Source organism: Vombatus ursinus, unplaced genomic scaffold (genome assembly GCF_900497805.2).
Source record: "Vombatus ursinus unplaced genomic scaffold, bare-nosed wombat genome assembly UNPS02014809.1, whole genome shotgun sequence".
NCBI lineage: Eukaryota > Metazoa > Chordata > Mammalia > Diprotodontia > Vombatidae > Vombatus > Vombatus ursinus.
The window spans coordinates 2,843,994-2,865,438 of NW_020954587.1; the positions used below are offsets into that span (position 1 = coordinate 2,843,994).

Genomic DNA, 21,445 nt, shown 5'->3' on the forward strand with positions numbered 1-21,445 from the left:
TCTCTCTCTCTCTCTCTCTCTCTCTCTCTCTCTCTCTCTCTCTCCTTACTCATTCAGGGGATATCTGCTCACTCTTGTTAACACATCACTTTTTCTGCTTTGTCTGCCTGCTCTGGTGGCAAAGTTCTAACATCTTCATGACGACTGGTGTGGTAGTACCTTTAAAGTCAAAAGAGCATTGGGATTTACAGTCAAAGGACATGGGTGTGAATCTAGCCTATGCTGCCTTAAACAAGTTACTAAACCTATCAGGACCACCTAAACTTATCGTTAGCTACCTCATCTGTAAAGTAGGGTTTGAACATAACAATACTGTATTGTAATATTATTAATATTACCCTAAATATTAATGTTACTTTAATAATATTAATATTATTTTAAATGAGATTTCTAATAATAGCTGCCAAACTTTTTGAGTATTCAACAATTTAATATCCAATACATTTCATGTACCTTTATGATAATAGTTATACTCTTAAGTATCTGTGGTGGAGAAATCACATCAAGACAAAAAGCTACTATGAATTCAGGGACATTTTAAAATGAATTTGAAGCTTTGTTGTGTGACTGCAAGTTGTGAGACCTAACAGTGTCAAGGATGAAGCTGAAGATGACCCAAAAGTGATTCTCATTGGGGAGACACAAAGCGGGCATGAGAAGCTACAACATCTCACAAACGAGGAATCAAGCAGGCAAAGGGGTATAAAGGATAAATATGTGACTGGGGAAAAAAATGGGCTGATGATGTGAGTAGACCAAGGGAAAGCATAACTAATGACTGGCCCATTTGCTCCCTGGAATATGCATGATGTTAAGAGAAGCCAAGAAAGATCTCCAGCCACCGATTGGATACCTTGTAGTGCACTTAAAGGGACACGGAGAAGCATTGCATGGGAGGGGCAGGTATGGATGGGTTGTGGGATGAGTTAATGGAAGGAATTCATACACCCGTAAAATCATAGATCTGCTAGAGTATGACAATTTTCCAAATTAATTTTAACAACATCTGCATAAACTTGAAAAATAGTGACAAATATATACATAATGTATTTATGCAGTCTATAGAATATATGCTCACTTAGTTCTTATACTGAGTCATGTTTCATATTTTATTGAGATTGCATAGCCATCAAAATGATAGTATATTTGTATGAATGTATATTTAATGACCTCTTGCAAAACTTATTGGGCAACCCAAGGGTTTGTGGCCTAAAATATGGGAACTCCTGGGTCTGGGGATCTCTAAGGTCTAGCTATGGATATGTTGAATTTCAGATTTTTCTCTGCAGGAATAAGACAACTCTGGCAACTATCACAGTGTCTTTAATGCTTTTAATACTCAATTGTAATTTTTTGACTCTATTTTTTGTTTTAATTTCCCATTTTTCTTATTTTATTCACTTGGTCAGACTATGAGGAGAAAAATCACTTGCTTCTTTTATTCCATAAATTAAAAAAAAAGATCACCTGGCCAGGGTTGAGGGGTTGGTAGGAGGAAAGAATCACTATTCTAGGAGTATGAGGGAGAGAAAGTTCGTTTCTGCAGTAATGATCATTGTAGCTAGCACTTTTAGGTTTGCAAAGCTCTTTGCCAATATTATGTTATTTTATCCTCACAATAATCCTGGGAGATAGGTGTTATTATTATCCCCATTCTGCAGATGAGAAAACTGAAGCATAGCACAAGGAGTAGTTAAGTGACTTGCTCAGGGTCATACAATTAGTAAGTGTCTGAGGCAGGATTTGGATTCCAGGCTCAGCACACCATCCATTGTTCTACCTAACTGCCTCATAGTTTGAGTTTTGCAAAGCATTTCTGTCACAACAGTCCTATGAGGAAATCAATACACGAGTTGTCAAGCCAATTTTACAGATGAAGAAACTGAGGCTCAAATAGAGTAAGAGTGCTTTGTCCAAGGTCACATAACTAATACTCATCTGAGCTGTGTGTGTGTGTGTGTGTGTAGAACAGTGGAGAGGGGTTCAAATCCAGATTTCTTGGCTTCAAGTACAGTGATCTTTCCACTACATCACATTGCAACTCTACAGAGCATCCCAAAAGTCTCAGTGTCATTTAAGCTATTAATTTTTTTTTTACTATATAAGCTTTTATTATTTATCATTTAAACTTTAATACCTTAAAACAGCACTGAGACTTTTGGGACACAACACATAATATACAGAATCACAGAAGCTTTCTTCTGTGGTGGGGCATAGAACTGTGGAACATTAGGACTTAGAGATCATTTAGCCCAAACCCTTTCATTGTACGGATAAGGACACTAAGCCCAGAGGAACATAGTGACATATCTAAGGTCAGAGGGTTAGCATAGCCTCCATCTACTCTTCCTTCCTACGTCCTTCTCACACTGGAACAAAACTAATTGGAATCAAGAATTTCTAGTCTCTTGAAGGTTAGAGTTGAAGTTGAACTAAAAGAAAAAGAATTATCACATATGATATATGCACAGTTGGATAAATAAATATTTGTTGAGTTGTTTTTTTTCAGTTGTGTCCAACTCTTTGTGTGACGCCATTTAAGGTTTTCTTGGCAAAGACACTGGAATGGTTTGCCATTTCCTTCTCCTGCTGAAATGAATGAAAAGCCTGACAGACAGAACTTCTGGGTAATTAATAATCAATTTATTAATAATGGCTAGCAAATAATCAATACATGGCTCTCCTGGAAACCAAAGATGAATCAATGATTTTTTAATTTTACTTTTTTTATTTTGGTTAAACAGTGGGGTTAAGTGACTTGCCCAGGGTCACACAGCTAGTAAGTGTTTTGTGTGTGAGACCCAATTTGAACTCAGGTCCTTCTAAATCTAGGGTTGGTGCTCTATCCACTGCACCACCTAGCTGTCCCCAAAGATGAATCATTGAGATCATCTAATGCTTAAATACCCTTAGAAAAGTAGGTGTTTCCAACAGGTGGAAATCAATTCTGGTTAACAATTAATGAGAGAATGAATGTTATAATGAGAGATGAGCTTATTCAAATGAGGGACTGGGGGACATGATGTCACTGTTGGACAGAAAGACTCATCTCAAGCCAGACCAATCCTGACTTCAGACAATCTGGACAGGGATTCATCTCTATCCATTACCTGAGTAGAACAATGGGCTGGAATTCACTTAGATTAGATTCCCTTTGCCCTTTAGTCAGAAATAAGGTCTCCCATTTGGGTGGGGGTCCCACCCCAAGATTGAGGAGAATGTATCATTGTCAGCCCTGTCCTTTATAAGGACTTAGCTTTGAATGAGGAAAGAGAAAAGGAAAAACCCCTGGCTTCCCTCCCATATTAATAATTGGTTATTAATAATAATACCTCTCATAGCTCATTTTACAGATGAGGAAAATGAGGCAAAGAGGGTTAAGTGACTTGCCCAGGGTCACACAGCTACTAAGTGTCTGAAGCCAGATTTGAACTCAGGAAGACTCATCTTCCTGGCTTCAGGCCCCATGCTGTATCCATTGCTCTACCTAGCTGCCCCCAAAATACATACTGTGTGAAGAAATATTTCCATAAGATCTCCTTCAATTCTTTATATCATCCCCCAAAAGTTTTGTCATTAGACATGTAAGTGATAAATGAAATGTTTAAATATAAAAATAAGCACTAGTAATTTTCATTCATCACAGTCTAATTTGCATATGGTAAATTAGCCAAAGGATTCATATTTCTATATATAACATGTAGGTGGTAGACACATACATACGTCACTCTTTTTATTTTAGTATTCCTCTCCCCTTTCCTTGGAACAGAAAGACTGATCGAGGCACCATCCTCTGAAAAGTCCTTTATGACTGGGACAGATAAGGCAATTTCAATCACTTTAGTTTGATTTTAACTGTACCTCTCACCGAGCAGTTTGATCTTTTTTCACCTACCTCCTTCAACCTGTTTCTAGTTTAGACCATGAGAACGCATGGAAATAGGATGTTAGTGACTTTAATAAATTTGAATATGTTTATTCTATTACTGAAAATGTGGCTTATTTATTTAAGCATTGTTAATACAATTTGGTTACCTTTTTAATCTGCATCCAGAAGTGATAAATAGAAGTATGCATAGAATGACTTTAAGGTAACCATCTCTAGGGAGGAGGGAAATCAAAAAGGGGAAAAAAAGAAAGTTACACAATAACTATTATATATTTAAAAGGAATAAGAAGTTGTACATAATAGATTTGTGGCTTTATGCACAATCATCTTTTTTTCTATTTTGCTATATTATGGAAATGCTTGTTTTCTTTCTTAAGTTCAGAATAAAATAAATAAAATTTCTAAAAATGAAAAAATATAGAGTAGCCTCTGGCAGAGACTATAGGACATAGTGGTTAAAGACATGGACCAGATCCCCCTATTTCCAATTCTTTCATTGCCTTTGAAACATTGCTCAGAGCAGTGCTAAAGAATCACAGATGGTATAGGAGGAAGATGAATGGATAGTGACTAAATGTGGGGTGATGAGCAGAGAATGAAAAATTCCTTGAAGGCAGAAATCCAAAGGGTGCCATCTATCAACTGCTCTGAAACACCAGTCACATCAGGAGTGGCCAACATAAATTTTCCAAGGAAGCTCAGATTCCCAAAGAACAGATAATGTGTGTTTGAGGGGAAAAGCCAAAGTGACAGTTTTCTTGATAATGGCACTTGATGGGCTAACATATTTTAGTGGAGGGCTGAGACATAAATCTGTCACGATGAATAACATTATTTGTCTAGACATTCATTTATCTACAAAGATTATTTGTGGATAGATTTCTTCATGCTACAGCATTATTAAGAGAACATTTATTAAATGTGTCATATACACATTATGCATGTTAATATGCATGTATATCCACACAGAGACATATGTGTATATGTATACACACATACATGTTTTTATGAGAGGCAGTGTAATAGGTTTCCCTGGAATCAGAAAGACCTGGGATCAAGTCCTGTCTCTGGCTTTGTGACCTCGGATAAGTCACTTGACCTCTCACCACCTAAGGCAACTCAACTCTCTAACATTTTAAGTTACACATAAGTTGTTGATCTGTGTATATTCCACCCTGAAGAAATCACAGGTCTGGACAAAAAAAAATCCCCAACATGCACATATTTCTATTTATTTGCTATCTTTGTCTACTAAGATGAAGCTAGTGACACCATCAGTAGGACGAGGGCCTAACTTTTGTTTTTAAATAATAATGATGGGTTGGCATACATTCAACCAACAGGTATTGTCTCCAATAGCATAAATTGTCGAAGTGGGTTGTCTGGAGCTAAAGTATAGAACCTAATTAACTGAAACCTCTGGGATCAAATAGGAGTCCTTAGATTCATTAATAACAACACTCACATTTACAGAGCACTTTCATCATAACAACATGGGAGTCAGGGAGTATAGTTATTACTATGATACCTATTTCACAGAGCAGCTAGATGGTGCCATAGTGAATAGAGAACTGGGCCTGGAGTCAGGAAGACTCATATTTCCAAGTCCAAATCTGCCTCACACACTTACTAGCTATGTGACCCTGGGCATGTCACTTAACTTTGTTTGCCTCAGTTTCTTTATCTGTAAAATGAGCTGGGGAAAGAAATGGCAAAACCACTCCAACTCTACTATTTTTGCGAAGAAAACGTCAAATGGATTCATGAAGAGTCAGACATGACTGAAAAATGACTGAACAATAACAAATGAAGTCATGACAAGAGTTTATGCTCCTGCAGTTTAAAAATACCTTAATTACACAGTGAATAGACAGCAAATTAGATGAGAGTCTGATATGGTACTGTCATCTAGAGGTCCATTAATAACATGGGATAATTTTCGTTAAGATGCTGTGAGAATGAAAATTTTCCAACTTTGGCAAACATATTGAAGATTTCAAAACTGCAACCTGGGACTGCTTTTTATGATATTCTGTTTTCTTTGTGGAAAAATTTCTCTATGAGAACATGGTCATGGTTCACATACTGTGCTGGTTGGAGGTTAACTTATAATGATATGATGCAATTTCACTGCAGTGGGATTCTGTGGCCTTCCTGTAAAATACAGGGAGTCTAAGTGCGGGTTTAAGCTATTGTAGCTTAATATTGTTTTAAGCTATTATTATTATAGCTTTTTACTTTAATGAGAAAATTTTAAAATATATTTTATTTATTTTTAAAATATTTCTCTTACATGTAAAGATTTTTTAACATTCATTTTTTTGAAATTTCTAATTCCAAATTTTCTCCCTCCCACCCCTCTCTCATATATTGATTATATATGTGTAGTCATGCAAAACATATTTCTACATTAGCCACGTTGCTAAAGAAAACACACACATACACACACACAACCAAGAAAAGTAAAGAAAGTTAAAAAAGGGTGCTTCAACCTGCATTCAGAGTTCATCAGATTTTTTTTTCATCATGGGTCCTTTGGAACAATCTTAGATCATTGTCTTGATTAGAGTTATGGCATATTATTTTTTAAGCTATAATTATAACCTTAAATAACTCTAAGACTTTTGGGACACTGTATATGTTCTCAGATTCCCAAAGAGCTCTTAGCCTAGTAGATTATAATTATTATAAATTATTGTTATAAAACGAAGGAAGGAAAGACCATCTCAACTGAAATCTGCTCTGTATTTCTATAACAAAAGGCAGTGTGGAGTAGTGGGCAGAGAGATAGCCAGAGTCAGGAAGAACAGGTTCAGGTCCCTTCTGTGACACATACTGATTGGGTTAACCCTAGGTAAGTCAGTCACTTAACCTCTCTGTAGCCCCAGCAATCTGAGTTGCAGAAAAGTTGCTGGTCTGCATTGACAGAAGGAATTTCTTTATAGAAACAGAGAAAAAAACACAACATAAACATCTAAGTGACTAATCAGGAAAGGCAAAACAGGCTAGTGGATTAAAAAAAAAATCAGCCTTTAAGTAAAGACCTGGGTTCAAGTTCTGTCTCCAACACATAGCAGCTGGGGGACCATGGATAGGTTATTTAGTTTTACAATGCCTCTAGGCAACTTTCTAAGACTATAAAGTTGAAAGTCATAGTTCTAGACCTGGGAGGGAGTAGGACAAATCTTCAGTTTATCCTGTATATGCCTTTTTTGTGTGCATAGTTTGCATGTGGTTTCCCTCATTAGACTGTAAGCTTCTTGAGATCAGGGACCTGGTTTGTTTGTTTTGTCTTTCCTTGTATCCCTAGCACTTAGCAAAGTGTCTGGCATACAGTTGGTGCTTAATAAATACCTCTTGACTTGATTTCACTTAAAATCCTCCAATCCCCTCATTTTACAGATGAGGAAACTGAGGCTGAGGGAGTTAGTGACTTGCCCATGGTCATATAAGTAGTAAGCATCATAGGAGGGTCTCTTGTGTGATCTACTGTACATTAAAAGATCAATTTCTACACTGAATTTTCTACATGAGTGAAATCAGGTTTGAACCACAAATACACACACACACACACACACATACACACACAGATACACACATTTAGAGTTGTAAACTAGTTTCACTGAAAGGAAAGGCTATCATAGAGCACTAGATCTGGAGTCTGGAAGACTTGAGTTTCAATCTAGCCTGAGACACTTATTAGCTGGGTGAATGTGGGTAAATCATTTAACTTTGAGGGGGGAAGGCATCTCAATTTTCCTTATCTGTAAAATGGGGATAATAATACCTCCTAGGTATAAAAACCTCCTACAGTTGTTGTACAGATAAAATGAGATATTTGTAAAATGCTTTGCAAACCTTAAAGTGCTATATAAATCCTAGCTATTATTATTGTTGTTATTATTTTTATTCATTATTCTGATTCCTCAGTTGAGCACTATGAGAACACACCATGACCATATGTTCTAGTGACTAAGGCACACAGTTGCATACTGATATGTAGGAATGAGCTGCCAGTAATTTTTTTTTTTTTGTTAGAAATATCCCTAGCTGAGCAGCTAGGTGGCACAGTGGATAAAGCACTGGCGCTGGAGTCCTTTCAAATCTGACCTCAGACACTTGACACTTACTAGCTGTGTGATCCTAGGCAAGTCATTTAACCCCGATTGCCTTGTAGAAAAAAGAAACATGTCTAGCAAAGGGCTTCGTTACTCTAAAGCAGAATGAAAGAATGTTGCTGGAGAGGGATTAGGTTTTAGGAGCCCTTTTGGCTCTAACAAAGCCATCCAGAAAGCTATTGAAAGTTGACTGCTAACTCCTTCCTGGAAGATATGGAGTACATACAGTGTTGCCAGATGACTTCTATAAATATTTAATTTTGTTGGTCATTGTGCTGCGATGGGCACAGGACCTGTTTTTCTTCACTAGTTCCTCATCTTTTCCTGGTTTGCTTTTTTTTTTTTTTAAAATAACAGAATGGAAAAGCACCAGCTTTGAAATGATTTCCTCACCTAAAATTTTCAGAACCAGATTCTTCTGTTCAATCATTTTAACGACTTATGGGTAGTTAAAAACTCCCCAGCTTCCTCCAAATTCCTCTCTTACTTTACATTCCAAGCTTAATAATCAGAAAACACCAAGTAAATTCAGATAGAAGAGACTTTATGTAGCCAGGTGTGCTCCATTTGAAGAGTAATTAAAAATATGTAAAACAAAACCATTTTGGCTAAGCATCCCCAGCCAGTCATACCTTGGTACACAGTTCTCCTGATGGAGTACATTGAAAAAGTTGCCTGCTGGCGAGGCTTCTCGTTTCCTGGAAATGTAAACATTTGTATACAAGACACCTTTCTTGCTTTATGAAGTCACTCTCCACGCCAAGGATTCTTCGTCATTTTGGTGTGATGGTCTCCTTTGGCAGTCTGGTGAAAACTATGTACCTCTTCTCAGAATTATATTTTTAAATAATTGAAAGAAGTGCTAAATTTCAGTTAGAGGTTAGTAAAAATAAAGATGTAAGGTGTTTTTTTTTCTTTTTTTCCCCATCCAAGTTTACAATCTCCTGAAATATGTCTATGAACCCCTTGGAGGTTAAGAATATCTCTTCTTGGTCCTTTTCTTCGGTGGTGTTTCCCCTTCTGATCTCTCTAGCCTTATCTCACACAGTTTTCTAAACAACATTCTTCCACTTTATCCAAGTTGGTCAATTTGGTTCAATTCAACAAACAGAATCATTAAACAGAATGAGTTCTATGGTGCTAACACCCACTTTCATTGGGGAAATAGATAACAAATTTAGATAAGACATGGTCCTTGATCCCTGTGTTGAGGAAGCTGTACTAGGTGCTGGAAGGATAAAGTTTAGGGAAGCCAAGGTCTCTGCCCCAGTGGAGCTCAGCTGAGGTGAAGGACATGACACAAAAATAAATGATTATAACTCAAAGTATATTAGCTCAGGACCCCAGACAACTCTTATGACTGTAAGTTGCTAAGTGAAAGCTGATCTGCATTGGTTTATAGAGAAAGTATCCTCACGGAGAGTTGCCTGTACCAGTAAGACCACAGGTTCAGTAAAATAAGCACATACTTACGTGCAGGAGCCAGCCTGGAATTGAGAGACAATTATTAGGTTTTCAGTGAACTTTTACACCTCAGAAATTGGCAAATTCAATGAATAAGGGCTTGATTTTTTGTTTTATTGATTATCTAGACTTAAGAAAATGTTAATAATACAGATTAAATATAAAGTATTTTGTATATACATTTTTCTCCCACTCACCACCCTGCTCCCCAGTGCCAATTGTTAAACATTTACTATCTGGACCCTGCCTACACACATATAAAAACACACACATGTGTATATGTATATATACACATGTATACATGCACATACACATGTATATTGTATATATGTGTGTTATAGATATACACATGTGTATGTATATAAATATATAAGTATATGAGTGTATATGTGTGCATCTATATCTATTTATATATCTCTATTTATCAAAATATTCCTCCTTGGGGAGCAAGAACCAGGTGCTTAGGAAATTTTAAGTATATTCAAATGAATGCCTTAATGCACAAGATATTTCTTAGTCATTGTTTGGTGACAGTAGTCAAATGAATGCAAGATGAGAAACCTAATTCCCTTCCACAGTTTTCTAAGGCAATGGTCTCCAAAGTGGGGGCCAAGATTCCCCACTGGGCTGTGGCCTGACACAAGGGGTGTGTGATCACCAAAACAAGAAAAAGTGATCCTTCTTTCCCCTTTCATGCAAGCTACCAACCTCATTCCTTCGGAGCTGGCCACTAGGCCTTCAAGGTTCCCAAGCAGTTATAGAAGCAGCTGTGAGTCCATCCCCATCCCATGTCCCCCAGGTCACCTCGTGGCTATGGCAGCTGTCCCTTGGAGGAAAAGCTGTGTCCTAATTCAGACTCTCCTTATCTCTCACGTCCAGTATTGTAATGACCTCCTGACTGGTCTCCCAGTCTTGTCTTTCCCTTCTCCAAGCCACTCTCCTCTCAGCTGCCAAAATGATTTTCCTAAAGCACAGGTCAGACCGTGTCACTCCTCTACTCAATAATTGCCAATGGCTCCCTATTGACTTTAGGATCAAATATAATTTCATCTTTATCTCATCCTTTTAAAAAGATCTATTTTGTGCAAGTTTTAAAGTGTCCATAATTATTAGTACAATAGTTTGTTGTTCAGACATTTCAATCATGTCTGACTCTTTGTGACCCGATTTGGGGTTTTCTTGGCAAAGATACTGGAGTGGTTTGCTGTTTTCTTCTCTGGCTCATTTTATAGATGAGGAAACTGGGGCAAATATGGTAAACTGACAGTTATTGTTTGAAATTGGATTTAATTCAGATCTTTCTGACTCCAAGCCCAGCAATCCATCTACTGTGCTACCTAGTTGTCCCAATAGTACAATAGTACATGTATGTAATTTATAAATAAGTAAATATACCTGTATTTGGGGTTTCTACTCGCCTTTTTCAACTAATAGGATTATGTTGGCAAATGTTTAACAACTGGCTTTCAAAAAAATGCATGACTTACCTTTATGTTTAATTTACGTTATTAACCCTTTCTCCATCACTACCTTAAGTCTAGACAATAAAAAAAATGAAACACTGATTTTTGTATTTTTGGCTGATTTCTGAGGCACAAATGCTTACAGTGAAGAACACTGCAGGTCAGGGATGCAGGATCTGAAAATTTGGAGACCACTGGTCTAGGGCAGCTTGGTCATGCCCACATTTGTTTAAGTACAGTATTGAACCTATTGAACATGTGCATATATGCCCACTACATTGGTACCTCAAATGCTTTACATTTAGTAGATAGATTTGTATAACAGAGGTCACTTACACAGCAGATACTTTACAACTCTACAGTCCTGAGATGAGGATTAATAGAGAGGAATCAAAATCTGATGGACGTATTAGGATGTTCTGTAGTGAAAGGATTTCCAGAAAGAAAGACAGGAGACCCAGACTCTAGCTCTGGAACAAACTGTGACCCAGAGGAAATCAATCTCACCTTCTGTGTTAGGGTCTCTTCATGCACTCTCTCACAGCCAGACCCTTGGTTTCCTCTTGAAAGCTTTGGACCCTCAGCCTTCACTTGTGGAGACTAGAGGAAGTCCAGAAACTAACTAATTCAGATAAATGATACAAGACCAAATCTGATTAATAAACCTCTTGCCATCACCGCCTGTGAGGAGGGGAACTAGGGCAAAGAACCCAAAACCCAGCGGACTCCTTACCAGCGTGAACACCTGCTGGGATAATCACCCTAGCCTGGACTCACTTTGATTTTCTCAGCTTTAACTACAAACAGTGACATACAAAGCACTGGGGATTCCAAGCTCCTGTCACTCCTACACACAGGTGGCATGGTTCCCATTCACAAGTTTCCTTTTCCCCTCTTATTCACACAAGTGAATCGTTCTAAATGTGACATCATATTTCTTTTCTTCCTCGGTACATCCTGAGGCTGGCTAGTTTTCACTCCCAAAGATTCTTTCAAATGCCAGCACTGGGAATACATCCCATTTCTTTCTTTCTTTCTTTCTTTTTTTTAAGACAAAGCTGTAGGGACTAATTGGTAGTTCTGAGCAGCTGTGTTCCCTCCCTCCTCCCCCTTGCACAGCTGTTCCTCCTCTTCTGGCATTCTCAGACTTTGACATTCTGGGGCCTCAGTATCTCTCATGATTAAAAGGAAGGGATTGGGCACAAAAGACCCCGTCAGCCCTAAATTTTTATAGTTCAGTGGTTGTTTAGACTTTACTTAGTATCAAAGAATCTTCAAACTTGCTTTATACCTTCTGTAGTGTTCATTCACTTGTTGTAAGGAAAATTCATTTGAGATTTCACCCTAATTAGTGAGACAAAACTCAGGACAAAGGGAATTAGAGGAGTTTTTTATAAGTTCAGGAAGGTAGCAAGATAACCCTGGAGATCAAGGTAGGGCCAACTTTTATTGGGAACGTTAAAGACTATTCAGATAGGTCCACCTCAGCAAAAGAGGCTTGTTCCTTCCATCTCAGTTCCTCCCCAAGGTTGCAAGAACTGCAATTTGCAGGTAGGGAGGAGTGCGTGACACATAGCAGGTAATACAAAAAGCTTCAGACTTGGTGTTGGGTTGCCTTCTCCAACACTGAGAAGCAGGACTGGGAACAATGGGATATGGAGTCATCATAACTTTCTTTTTCTTTTTAATGAGGCAATCGGGGTTAAACGACTTGCCCAGAATCACATAGCTAGTGAGTGTTATGTGTCTGAGGCCGGATTTCAAACTCAGGTCTTCCTGACTCCAGGGCCAGTGCTCTATCCACTGCACCACCTAGCTGCCCCTAAGTCATCATAACTTTCAATATACTCTTATATCTTCTGCCTTTAGATATGATAATGAAATTCAGTCTGCAAAGGCAGTTTTATCATACACAAGGAAGGGTACTAATGCTGTATAAATAGGGATGGAAAGTGGTGGTAGTGATTCCCCCACCCCGTTTCCCCCTCTTTTTGCAATGGCTTAAGTGAACGAAGGAGCCTTCTTGGCAAGCCCTCTCCACTCTTTTCACCCAAAGGCACCCTCCCTAATGACTACAATTAGATGGCACAGTCGATACACTGGCCCTGGAATCTAGAGACCCAAGTTCAAATTTAACCCCAGACACATTAGCTATGAGACCCTGAGCAAGTCATTTCACATCTCTTTGCCTTAGTTTCCTCAGCTATAAAATGGGGGTAATAATAGCCTGACTCCCCATCCATTAGGGTTGTTGTCAGGATCAAATAAGATAATGATTGTATAGCTCCTGTCACATAGTAAATGTTATATACATGCTAACTATTACTATTTCTAAAATCAAAGATATAATTATAATGCCTTATCTTTTTTCCCCAAGTGGTAAGTTTTAATAGTGAGTGAATGCATGGATGGGGGCCTCGGGAGGAGGGAAAAGTGGCAACTGCAGGAGAGAATCTATAGGCTTATTTTTCTGGAAGAAAATCATGAACCCTTTTCACCTCCCCCGTCCCATACCTACCTATAATGAGCCCCGTTTTTCTTTTTATTTGCTGATCAATTAACCCTAGGGAGGGTCTGGTCTGTGCATGGAGATAAGGAATTGCATGCATAACAAGTCTCTATCCTGTGGAAGGAACAAGCTTCTATTTTTCTTTGTTTCTTTACTCTGTTTTTGAGAGATAAGAGGAAACCACCCAGACAGGATGTATGACCTGAGGAAGTTTTACAACAATATTTCATCAACTAGTTCTCTGTTCTAAACTGCTGATTAGAGATGCAAGAAAAATGACCACCCCCCATCAAACACACTCATTTTTATTCTGAGTTAAAAAACCAAACAAACAAGTGATCAAGTAAACCAAATAAAATTATAACCATAAATGCTTAACTGGGGAACAAAAAAAATAAGTCAACTCTTAATTATCTTGCTAAATTGAGATCGAGAGCATGGATTATCAGATTACCAAATTATCAGATTAATAAAAAAAACCTTCATTTTAGTTTTCTTTTGCATTGTTCTTCCCCACTTTGTGGAATTTCCTGGTTAAGTGAATTCAAGAGACAAATTAGACAGACAGGATATTAGAATATTAAAAAAAAAATTAAAAAAAAAGAACTAAGGGTTCTCTCAGGTAAGTGATAGGTGGTAATTCATCACAAAGCTTATTGAGTTTGTGGTGTAACGAACAGGTTAAAACTATTAAGGTGCAAGAGGACACATAACTTCATTATGTAGCCAGAATGGTACTAGATTTTGAGGTGAGTGAGATTGTATTTAATACCACTGAAAGCAGCCTGTGGTAGTGAAAAATTCTTATCTGTAAAAGTGAGGGGGCTGGGATAACTGATCACTAAAGTCTTTTTCAGCTCTCAGTCTATAATCCAATGATTAATGGACTCAAAGGCAGAACACCTGGATTGGAGTTCCTGTTCTTATAGTTTCTGGGCAACCCCTCTGAACTTCAAGTCCCTCCTTTGTAAACTAGATGTAATAATACTTACAATACTTACATGGCCCTTGTGTGAAAAGAACTTTCTCAACCAATGTTCTTAATTTTCTTTTGTGGCAGCCTGGTGACTTCTATAGACACCTGCTCAGAGCAATGTTTTTAGATGCGTAAAATAAAATTCTAAGGAGTATAAAGGAAATCAAATATATTGAAATACAGTTGTAAAAATAATTCCAAAATTAGTAGATCCCTTGAGGACCCCAGGTTAAGAACCCCTCTTCTAAACTGTAGTGTGAGTCCCAGGTCAAGTCACTCACCGATAATAATATCAGTCAATGTAACAAATAGCACAAAGCGATGAGATGATTATAGCATTGAGAAAATAAGATGATTTAAAGTTAGAGTTAGGGTTAGGGTTAGTGTTAGAATTAGAAATGGAAGATTACTTTGTGTTTTTTTTCTTTTTCTTTTCAGTTTTCTTTTATTTTCAGTTCCAAATTTTCTCCCTCCTCCTCCCTTTTACTTAACTACAGAGAAGGCAAGAAAAACAAAGCCCATTATAAATACAAATAGTCATACAAAACAAATTTCCACAATTGAATTTAGATTTAGAATTCCCACCTGTCCCCCAAGAAAGAGAAAGAAAAAAATATAAGAAAGAGACAGAAAGAACGAAAGAGACAGAAAGAATGAAAGATTGCTCTTTGATCAGCCTTGTTCTGCTGAGTTCATCAGCTCTCTCTCTGGAGATGGAGAGGACCATGAGTCCTTTGGAACTTTGGTGGGTCATTACACAAATAAGAGTTCCTAAGTCTTTCGAGGTTTATTATTCTAAAAATATTTCTGTTGTTTTTCAGTTGTATCCAACTCTCCATGACCCCATTTGGGAAATATACTGGAGTGGCTTGCCATTTCCTTCTCCAGCTCACTTTACAGATGAGGAAACTGAAGCCAACAGAGTTAAGTAATTTGCCCAGGGTCACACAGCTAGTAAGTGTCTGAGGTCAGATTTGAACTCAGGCCTAACTCTAGGCCTGACACTATATCCACTGTATCATCTAACTGCCCTTCTTGCAATATTATTTTTGTATAAATCATCCTCCTGGTTCTCCTCATTTCTTTCATCATTGGTACATACACGCCCTCCAGGTTTTTCTAAAACCATTGCCTTCATCATTTCTTAAGGCACAAGGGTATCCCATCATATTCATATACCATAACTTGTTCAGCTATTCTCTAATTGATGAGCAATCTTTTAGTTTCTAATCCTTAGTTACCCCTAAAAGAGCTGCTATAAATATTTTCGTCTTTTTCCTTTTTCTTTGAATTCTTTGGAGTCTAGACCTAGTAGTGGTCAAAGTAAACGCACAATTTAATGACTTTGGGGACATAGGTTCAAATTGCTTTCTGGAATGGTTGTATCAGTTCATATCTCCATCAACAGTGAATTATAGAAACTGCAATTCCCATAGCCCCTTCAGCATTTGTCATTTTCCTTTTTTGTCGATTTAGCTAATCTGGTGGGTATGAGGTGGTACCTCAGAGTTGGTTTAAAGTGCATTGCTCTAATTATTAGTGATTTAGGGCATTTTTTTCATATAGCTATTGATAGCTTGTATTTCTTCTGAAAAATATCTATTCATATTTTTTGGCCATTTGTTAATTGAGGAACGGCTCTTATTCTTATAAATTTGTCTCATTTCCCTTTATATCTTAGAAACGAGGCTTTGGAAATTGCAAATATTTTCCCTAATTTTCTGTTTTTCTTCTAATTTTAGCTGTATTGGTTTTATTTGTGAAAAAACTTTTTAATTTTGTGTTTTCAAAATTTCTATTCTACCTACTGTGAAGCGGTCTCTCTCTCTTTCACTCTCTCTCTTGTCTCTGTCTCTGTCTCTGTCTCCCTCTTTCTCTGTCCTGTTTGCTCATAAACTCTTCTTTTATTCGTAGATCTGACAGGTAATTTCTTCTATGCTTCTCCAATTTGCTTACGACATTTATTTCTATAAAATGTATTCCATTTGGACCTTATCTTTTATATGATGTTGGTGTACACTATACCTAGTTCTGCCAGACTATTTTCCAGTTTTAATCATGTGAATTTTTGCCCCAAGAGCTAGGATCTTTGGGTTTATAAAAACCTTAGGTTACCGCGCTGATTTGCTTTTGTATATGATATATCTAATCTGTTCCACTGGTCAGTCTCTATTTCTTATCCAGTACCAAATTGTTTGGACAATTATGACTTTGCAGTATAGTTTGAGATCAGGTACTGCTAGGCTCTCTTCCTTTCCCATCTTTTTTCCATTGATTCCCTTGATATTGTTGACTTTATTCCTCCAGACAAATTTTTAAAAATTATTTTTCTTGCTCTATAAAGTGGTCCTTTTATAGTTTGATTAGTATGACACTGAATAAGTAAATTTATCTAGGCAGAATTATTGCTTTTATTATGTTGACTTATAAAATATTATATATTTTATATTGGCTTAATTAAATATTTCTCCAATTATTTACAACTGTCTTTATTTGTATAAAGACTACTTTGTAATTGTGTTCCTGTGTGTCTTAGCAGGTAGACACACACTTATTTTATACTGTCTGTAGTTATTTAAAGTGGAATTTCTTTTTCTATTTTGGAAGATGACTTTGAATGAATTGGAAAGAGAAAATAGAGAAAACTGATGTTAAGAACCAAGAAAAATGCCTGAGATTGAACCATGGTTTTGACTGGGGAGATGCAGGGAACCTTGGAGTCTTATAGGAATTTAAAGCAGGACAGCTTGATTTTAATATCACCCTAGAGGTAGCTAAGAAAAAAGGGGTTGAAAAAGTAGGTCACTCCATAATTGGTAATCACAGAGATTAAGATGGTTAAAAACATAAAATTAGTAAAAACAGAGATAAAAAAACAAGAAGAAATCTTCACAAAGATGAGAAATTCCAGTTTTACTGTGTATTCATGATACTGTAGCATTTTTTTTTTAGTATTGCTTATAGAACACAATTTCTATTATTTTATATTATATATAGTATATGTGTTGGATTTTTTTTCCTATCTCTCCTCCCCCAATCAGATGGTAAACTCTTTAAGGGCAAAGATTGCCCCTCCCCCCAGTGCTTTGCATAGTTATATTTATTTATTGAATCAATATTTGTTTATTATTATTATTATTAAAGAATATTAAATCTGGGTCAAGCAAATCAGAGTAGTGCATTGTAACTAGTTAATAAATTATTGCTGTCTCACTGCAAAAATGAAGTAGTGACTCGAGTGCCAGATGTAATGTGAATTAATTAGAAGTCTTAATCTCAGAAGATAGAACAAAAGCGAATGGATTTCACCTTGATCCAGGAATATGTTCATGCAGGGCAAGACTGAACTATATAGGGAATTGTTTTCTATTTGTTTTGTTTCAGACAGCCTTGTCCACTTCCTAAGGCTGGAAGATCCTGCTTATTATATTATATTGATTGATGCATTAGATGGTAAGCACTGCAGGAAGAACGTCATGCTACACACAGATAATCTCATTTTGACCTTTATGAGACATCAGTTTGATGCACACAAATTTATCTTAATAGTTGTCTATTCAACTTTAGTTTCAATGGTGAAACCATTCCATGATGGCTAAAAGCTTCAGGTGAGCGTGTCAGGCAGTGGTGGATTTCAAGAATAGTGCGTCTCTAAGCACAATCTAAATGTCTCCTAATTGAAGCATAATGTCTGGGCCAGACCTGTACTGCGCACGAAGAGTAACAGACTAGTTAAGCACGAAAATAAAGATGTTTATTATTGGCTGTTGTCTGAGTCATACCTCTAGTCGGGGGACAGTGATTAATGATGACACAGATGAAAAGTGGTCTGCTACAGCCTGTATGTGATAATGGACTCTGAACAGAGAAGATATGATTTGACCATAAAAGAAAAACTCATGGTAGGGAAATTAATTGTCAGGTAAGGTAAGGATTATACAGAAGTTATTACCATATATACAAAGGATGTGAGGGATATGTGAGCTGACTGTAATCAAGGTCTGGAAAAAAAAAGGAGGAAGGAAGGAAGAAAAGAAGGAAGAAAGAAAGGAAGGAAGGAAAGAAGAGAAAAGTCTTAATAACAATATTTCCTCTTTTTTCGTGTGTTTTTTACTTAGGTGTTGACCCCGGCACAGATCAAGTCAATCTGCCAGGCAATCCTAGAATCAGGGAAGCAGTATTCAACGAAAAAGAGAAAACCATTTCCTTTAATGTATTGTTATTATGGAACGGAATACTTAGGTAAGTAGAAGGTGTAAAGAAAGCCCAAGGGGTGAAGGTCTTTTGTGACTAAATATAACACTGACAGTAAACTGGAAGGTTGTAAATAGTAATCATAAACTTCACATAATGAGAACTCTAGAGATGGTAATCGTTTCAAATAAGGGCAAGTGGGCAGTTGTAGCTTAATTTCTACTTTTGTTTGCCATCATGTAGCAGCAGAGGTTGAAACACAGCAATTAGAAAGGTTCCTCTAATGTAGATGCAGATATTTTTTTTTGTCTAGATTGAGTTAGAAAGATTTTCAAACTCCTTGAAAAAAATTATTTCAACTCTTCTGTGCAGTAGGGAAGCTTAACTGCAGCTGCTTTCACTTAAGAAACATCTTCAAAATGGATAGACCAAAACTAAGACTGCTGATTGATAATGATTTTAGAGGTATAATCCACACCAAATGAAAGGTGATTACATTTCTCAACTCTGAGTACCTGCAAGAATGACCCAATAGAACACAGAAACAGAAACTTCCTGAGGGTATTTAGTGAGAACCTAAGCTGTTGGCTCCCCTGCATTGGTCAGTGAAAGAGCAATGGGATTTGGAGTTAGAGGACCTAGGTTCTAAATCCTGGTGCTTCCACTCACTGCCTTTGTGATATTAAATAAATCAACTTAACCTTTTCTTTTTCTGTAAAATGAGAGGGTTGGACTTCTGAGCTGCACTCTAATTATAAATTAAATTATAAATTTGATTGACCATGATTGGATATGCTCCATTGTATCTACTACATGGGCAACTAGGTGGCAAAGTGGATAAAGTGCTGGGCCTGGAGTCAGAAAGATTCATCTTTCTGAATTCACATCTGGCCTCAGACACTTACTAACTGTGTGACTCTGGACAAGTCCCTTAATCCTGTTTACCTCAATTTCCTCATCTGTAAAATAAGCTGGAGAAGAAAATGGCAAACCACCCTAGTATCTTTGCCAAGAAAACTCCTAAAGGGGTGATCAAGAGTTGGACATGACTGAAATAATTGAACAACAACAAAGCAGCATCTATTACATACATGTTCATATGTGTAGAATAAACAGAAGAAATCTAATATAGCAGATTTTTAAAATTTGATTTTATTACATAGCATGTGTCTTAATAATATAATAATTTAAAAATATATGTGGTATCCACTTAAAATCCTGTTCACTTATCACATTTTTAAAAAATTCCTCATTTATTTCCCTAAAGAGCAATATTAATAGCAGCCCTAACCTCTCTAGGCAGGACATGGAAATACTTTTTTATTTAACTTTTTTTCCTACTAGAATTTTTTCTTTTAGTGGAAAGATAGTCTGACATTTTCTTACAAAACAAACTTTTCAAACTAAATCTTTAACCGTACTACAACTACCAGTGAAGTATAAGAACAGTGCTTTCAAGTTTATTGACTTTAATTTTAAAGATGGTAATTTTTAATCCAGAGACCAGAAAGCTCCTTACAACTTCTTTTGAAAGCCCAGATTTTGGAAGTAGGATGCTTACTTGAGTTTCCTTTTGCAGTTTTGAGATTATTGGCTTGTTTAAAAAATGAAGCAATATTTATCCTAAAATCCTTTGATAAGGATGACTAGAAATTAGATGGAGATGAGAAAGCTAAACAGCTTTCTAAAAGACAACAAAGCACCTGTCAAAAAGAAATAAAGCTCCTACCTAGACAATAAATTGTGCTAGCTGGAGCAAAGTAAAAGACATCTGAGTGGGTGGCAGAAAGCATCAAATATGAAAAGTTGCCTAAAGAACAAGCCCTAAGATTTGTGTATTGACAACAATGCCTCCCCATTAGTGCATACCACACTAATTTGAATCTGAAAGAGGTGGAGTAAAGTTTAACTTTGCTTTACTAAATTTTTTTTCCTAAAGAGAATACAAATGAATAGTGTGTAAACAGTATTGCTGAAGAAACTGTTTCAAATACTTGAAGACTGTTTTAGACCTGGTATGGTGGTTCCCATCTGTAATCCCTACTGTTGTGGGTCATGGAGGTTGGTTCATTGCTTGAGTTCAGGAGTTCTGAGAGTAGAATTAAAGCTAATTGAACATACACACTAAGTCTGGCACCAATAAAGTGAGCCTCTCAGAGGTGAAGGGCCACCAGGCTCCTCAAGGAGAGGCAAATTAGCCCAAGTCAGAAAAATGGAGCAGATGGGGATCGTTTTGGGAAGAGGACTATTAGTGGCCACTGTACTTCCAGCCTAAGTGACATGTGAAGACCCAATCTTAAGAAGAAAATAATGAGGAAACCTATTTGCTAATAGAAAATCATCCTAATTTTACGTTAAAATAGGTTCCCCAGAGACTATATTTTGTTGGCCTAATTGTAACTATTTGGAAGTAATAAACCTGTCTTTTAAAAAAAAAACAACTATAACTACCTCTTCACTAATCTAGATTGGTCTCCCAGTTACTGCACCACACTGAAGCTTTACTCCATTTTGCTTTCCTTTATAGGTGCTGCTCATGGTCTGTCTTCCATTCTCCAGATGCTGCTGTCTTACCATGAGCACCTCCAACCTGCTGATCGGGAGCTAGTCTGGCAGAGTGTTGACTTCCTCATGGAACAGGAACAAAATTGCAACTGGCCTCCCGAGCTAGGAGAAATGATTGAGAGGGAAAACGAGCTGGTCCACTGGTGTCACGGAGCCCCAGGTTACAATACACATTTCAATTTAGCTGAAAGTATCCCCCCACATCTGGTATAGCGGGAAGGAGAGAGAGAGAGAGAGAGAGAGAGAGAGAGAGAGAGAGAGAGAGAG

At 37.1% G+C, this 21,445-nt stretch overlaps 1 protein-coding gene across 1 annotated transcript in view; it reads left to right on the top strand.

The window, feature by feature from the left end:
* Nucleotides 1-21,445, top strand: part of LANCL3 (LanC like 3) — a 98,792-nt gene that overhangs the window by 56,395 nt on the left and 20,952 nt on the right. The window contains exons 2-3 of the mRNA XM_027875421.1: nt 18,538-18,661; nt 21,141-21,338. Of these exons, the coding sequence (XP_027731222.1) occupies nt 18,538-18,661; nt 21,141-21,338 (322 nt within the window). The remainder of the gene's footprint in view (nt 1-18,537; nt 18,662-21,140; nt 21,339-21,445) is intronic.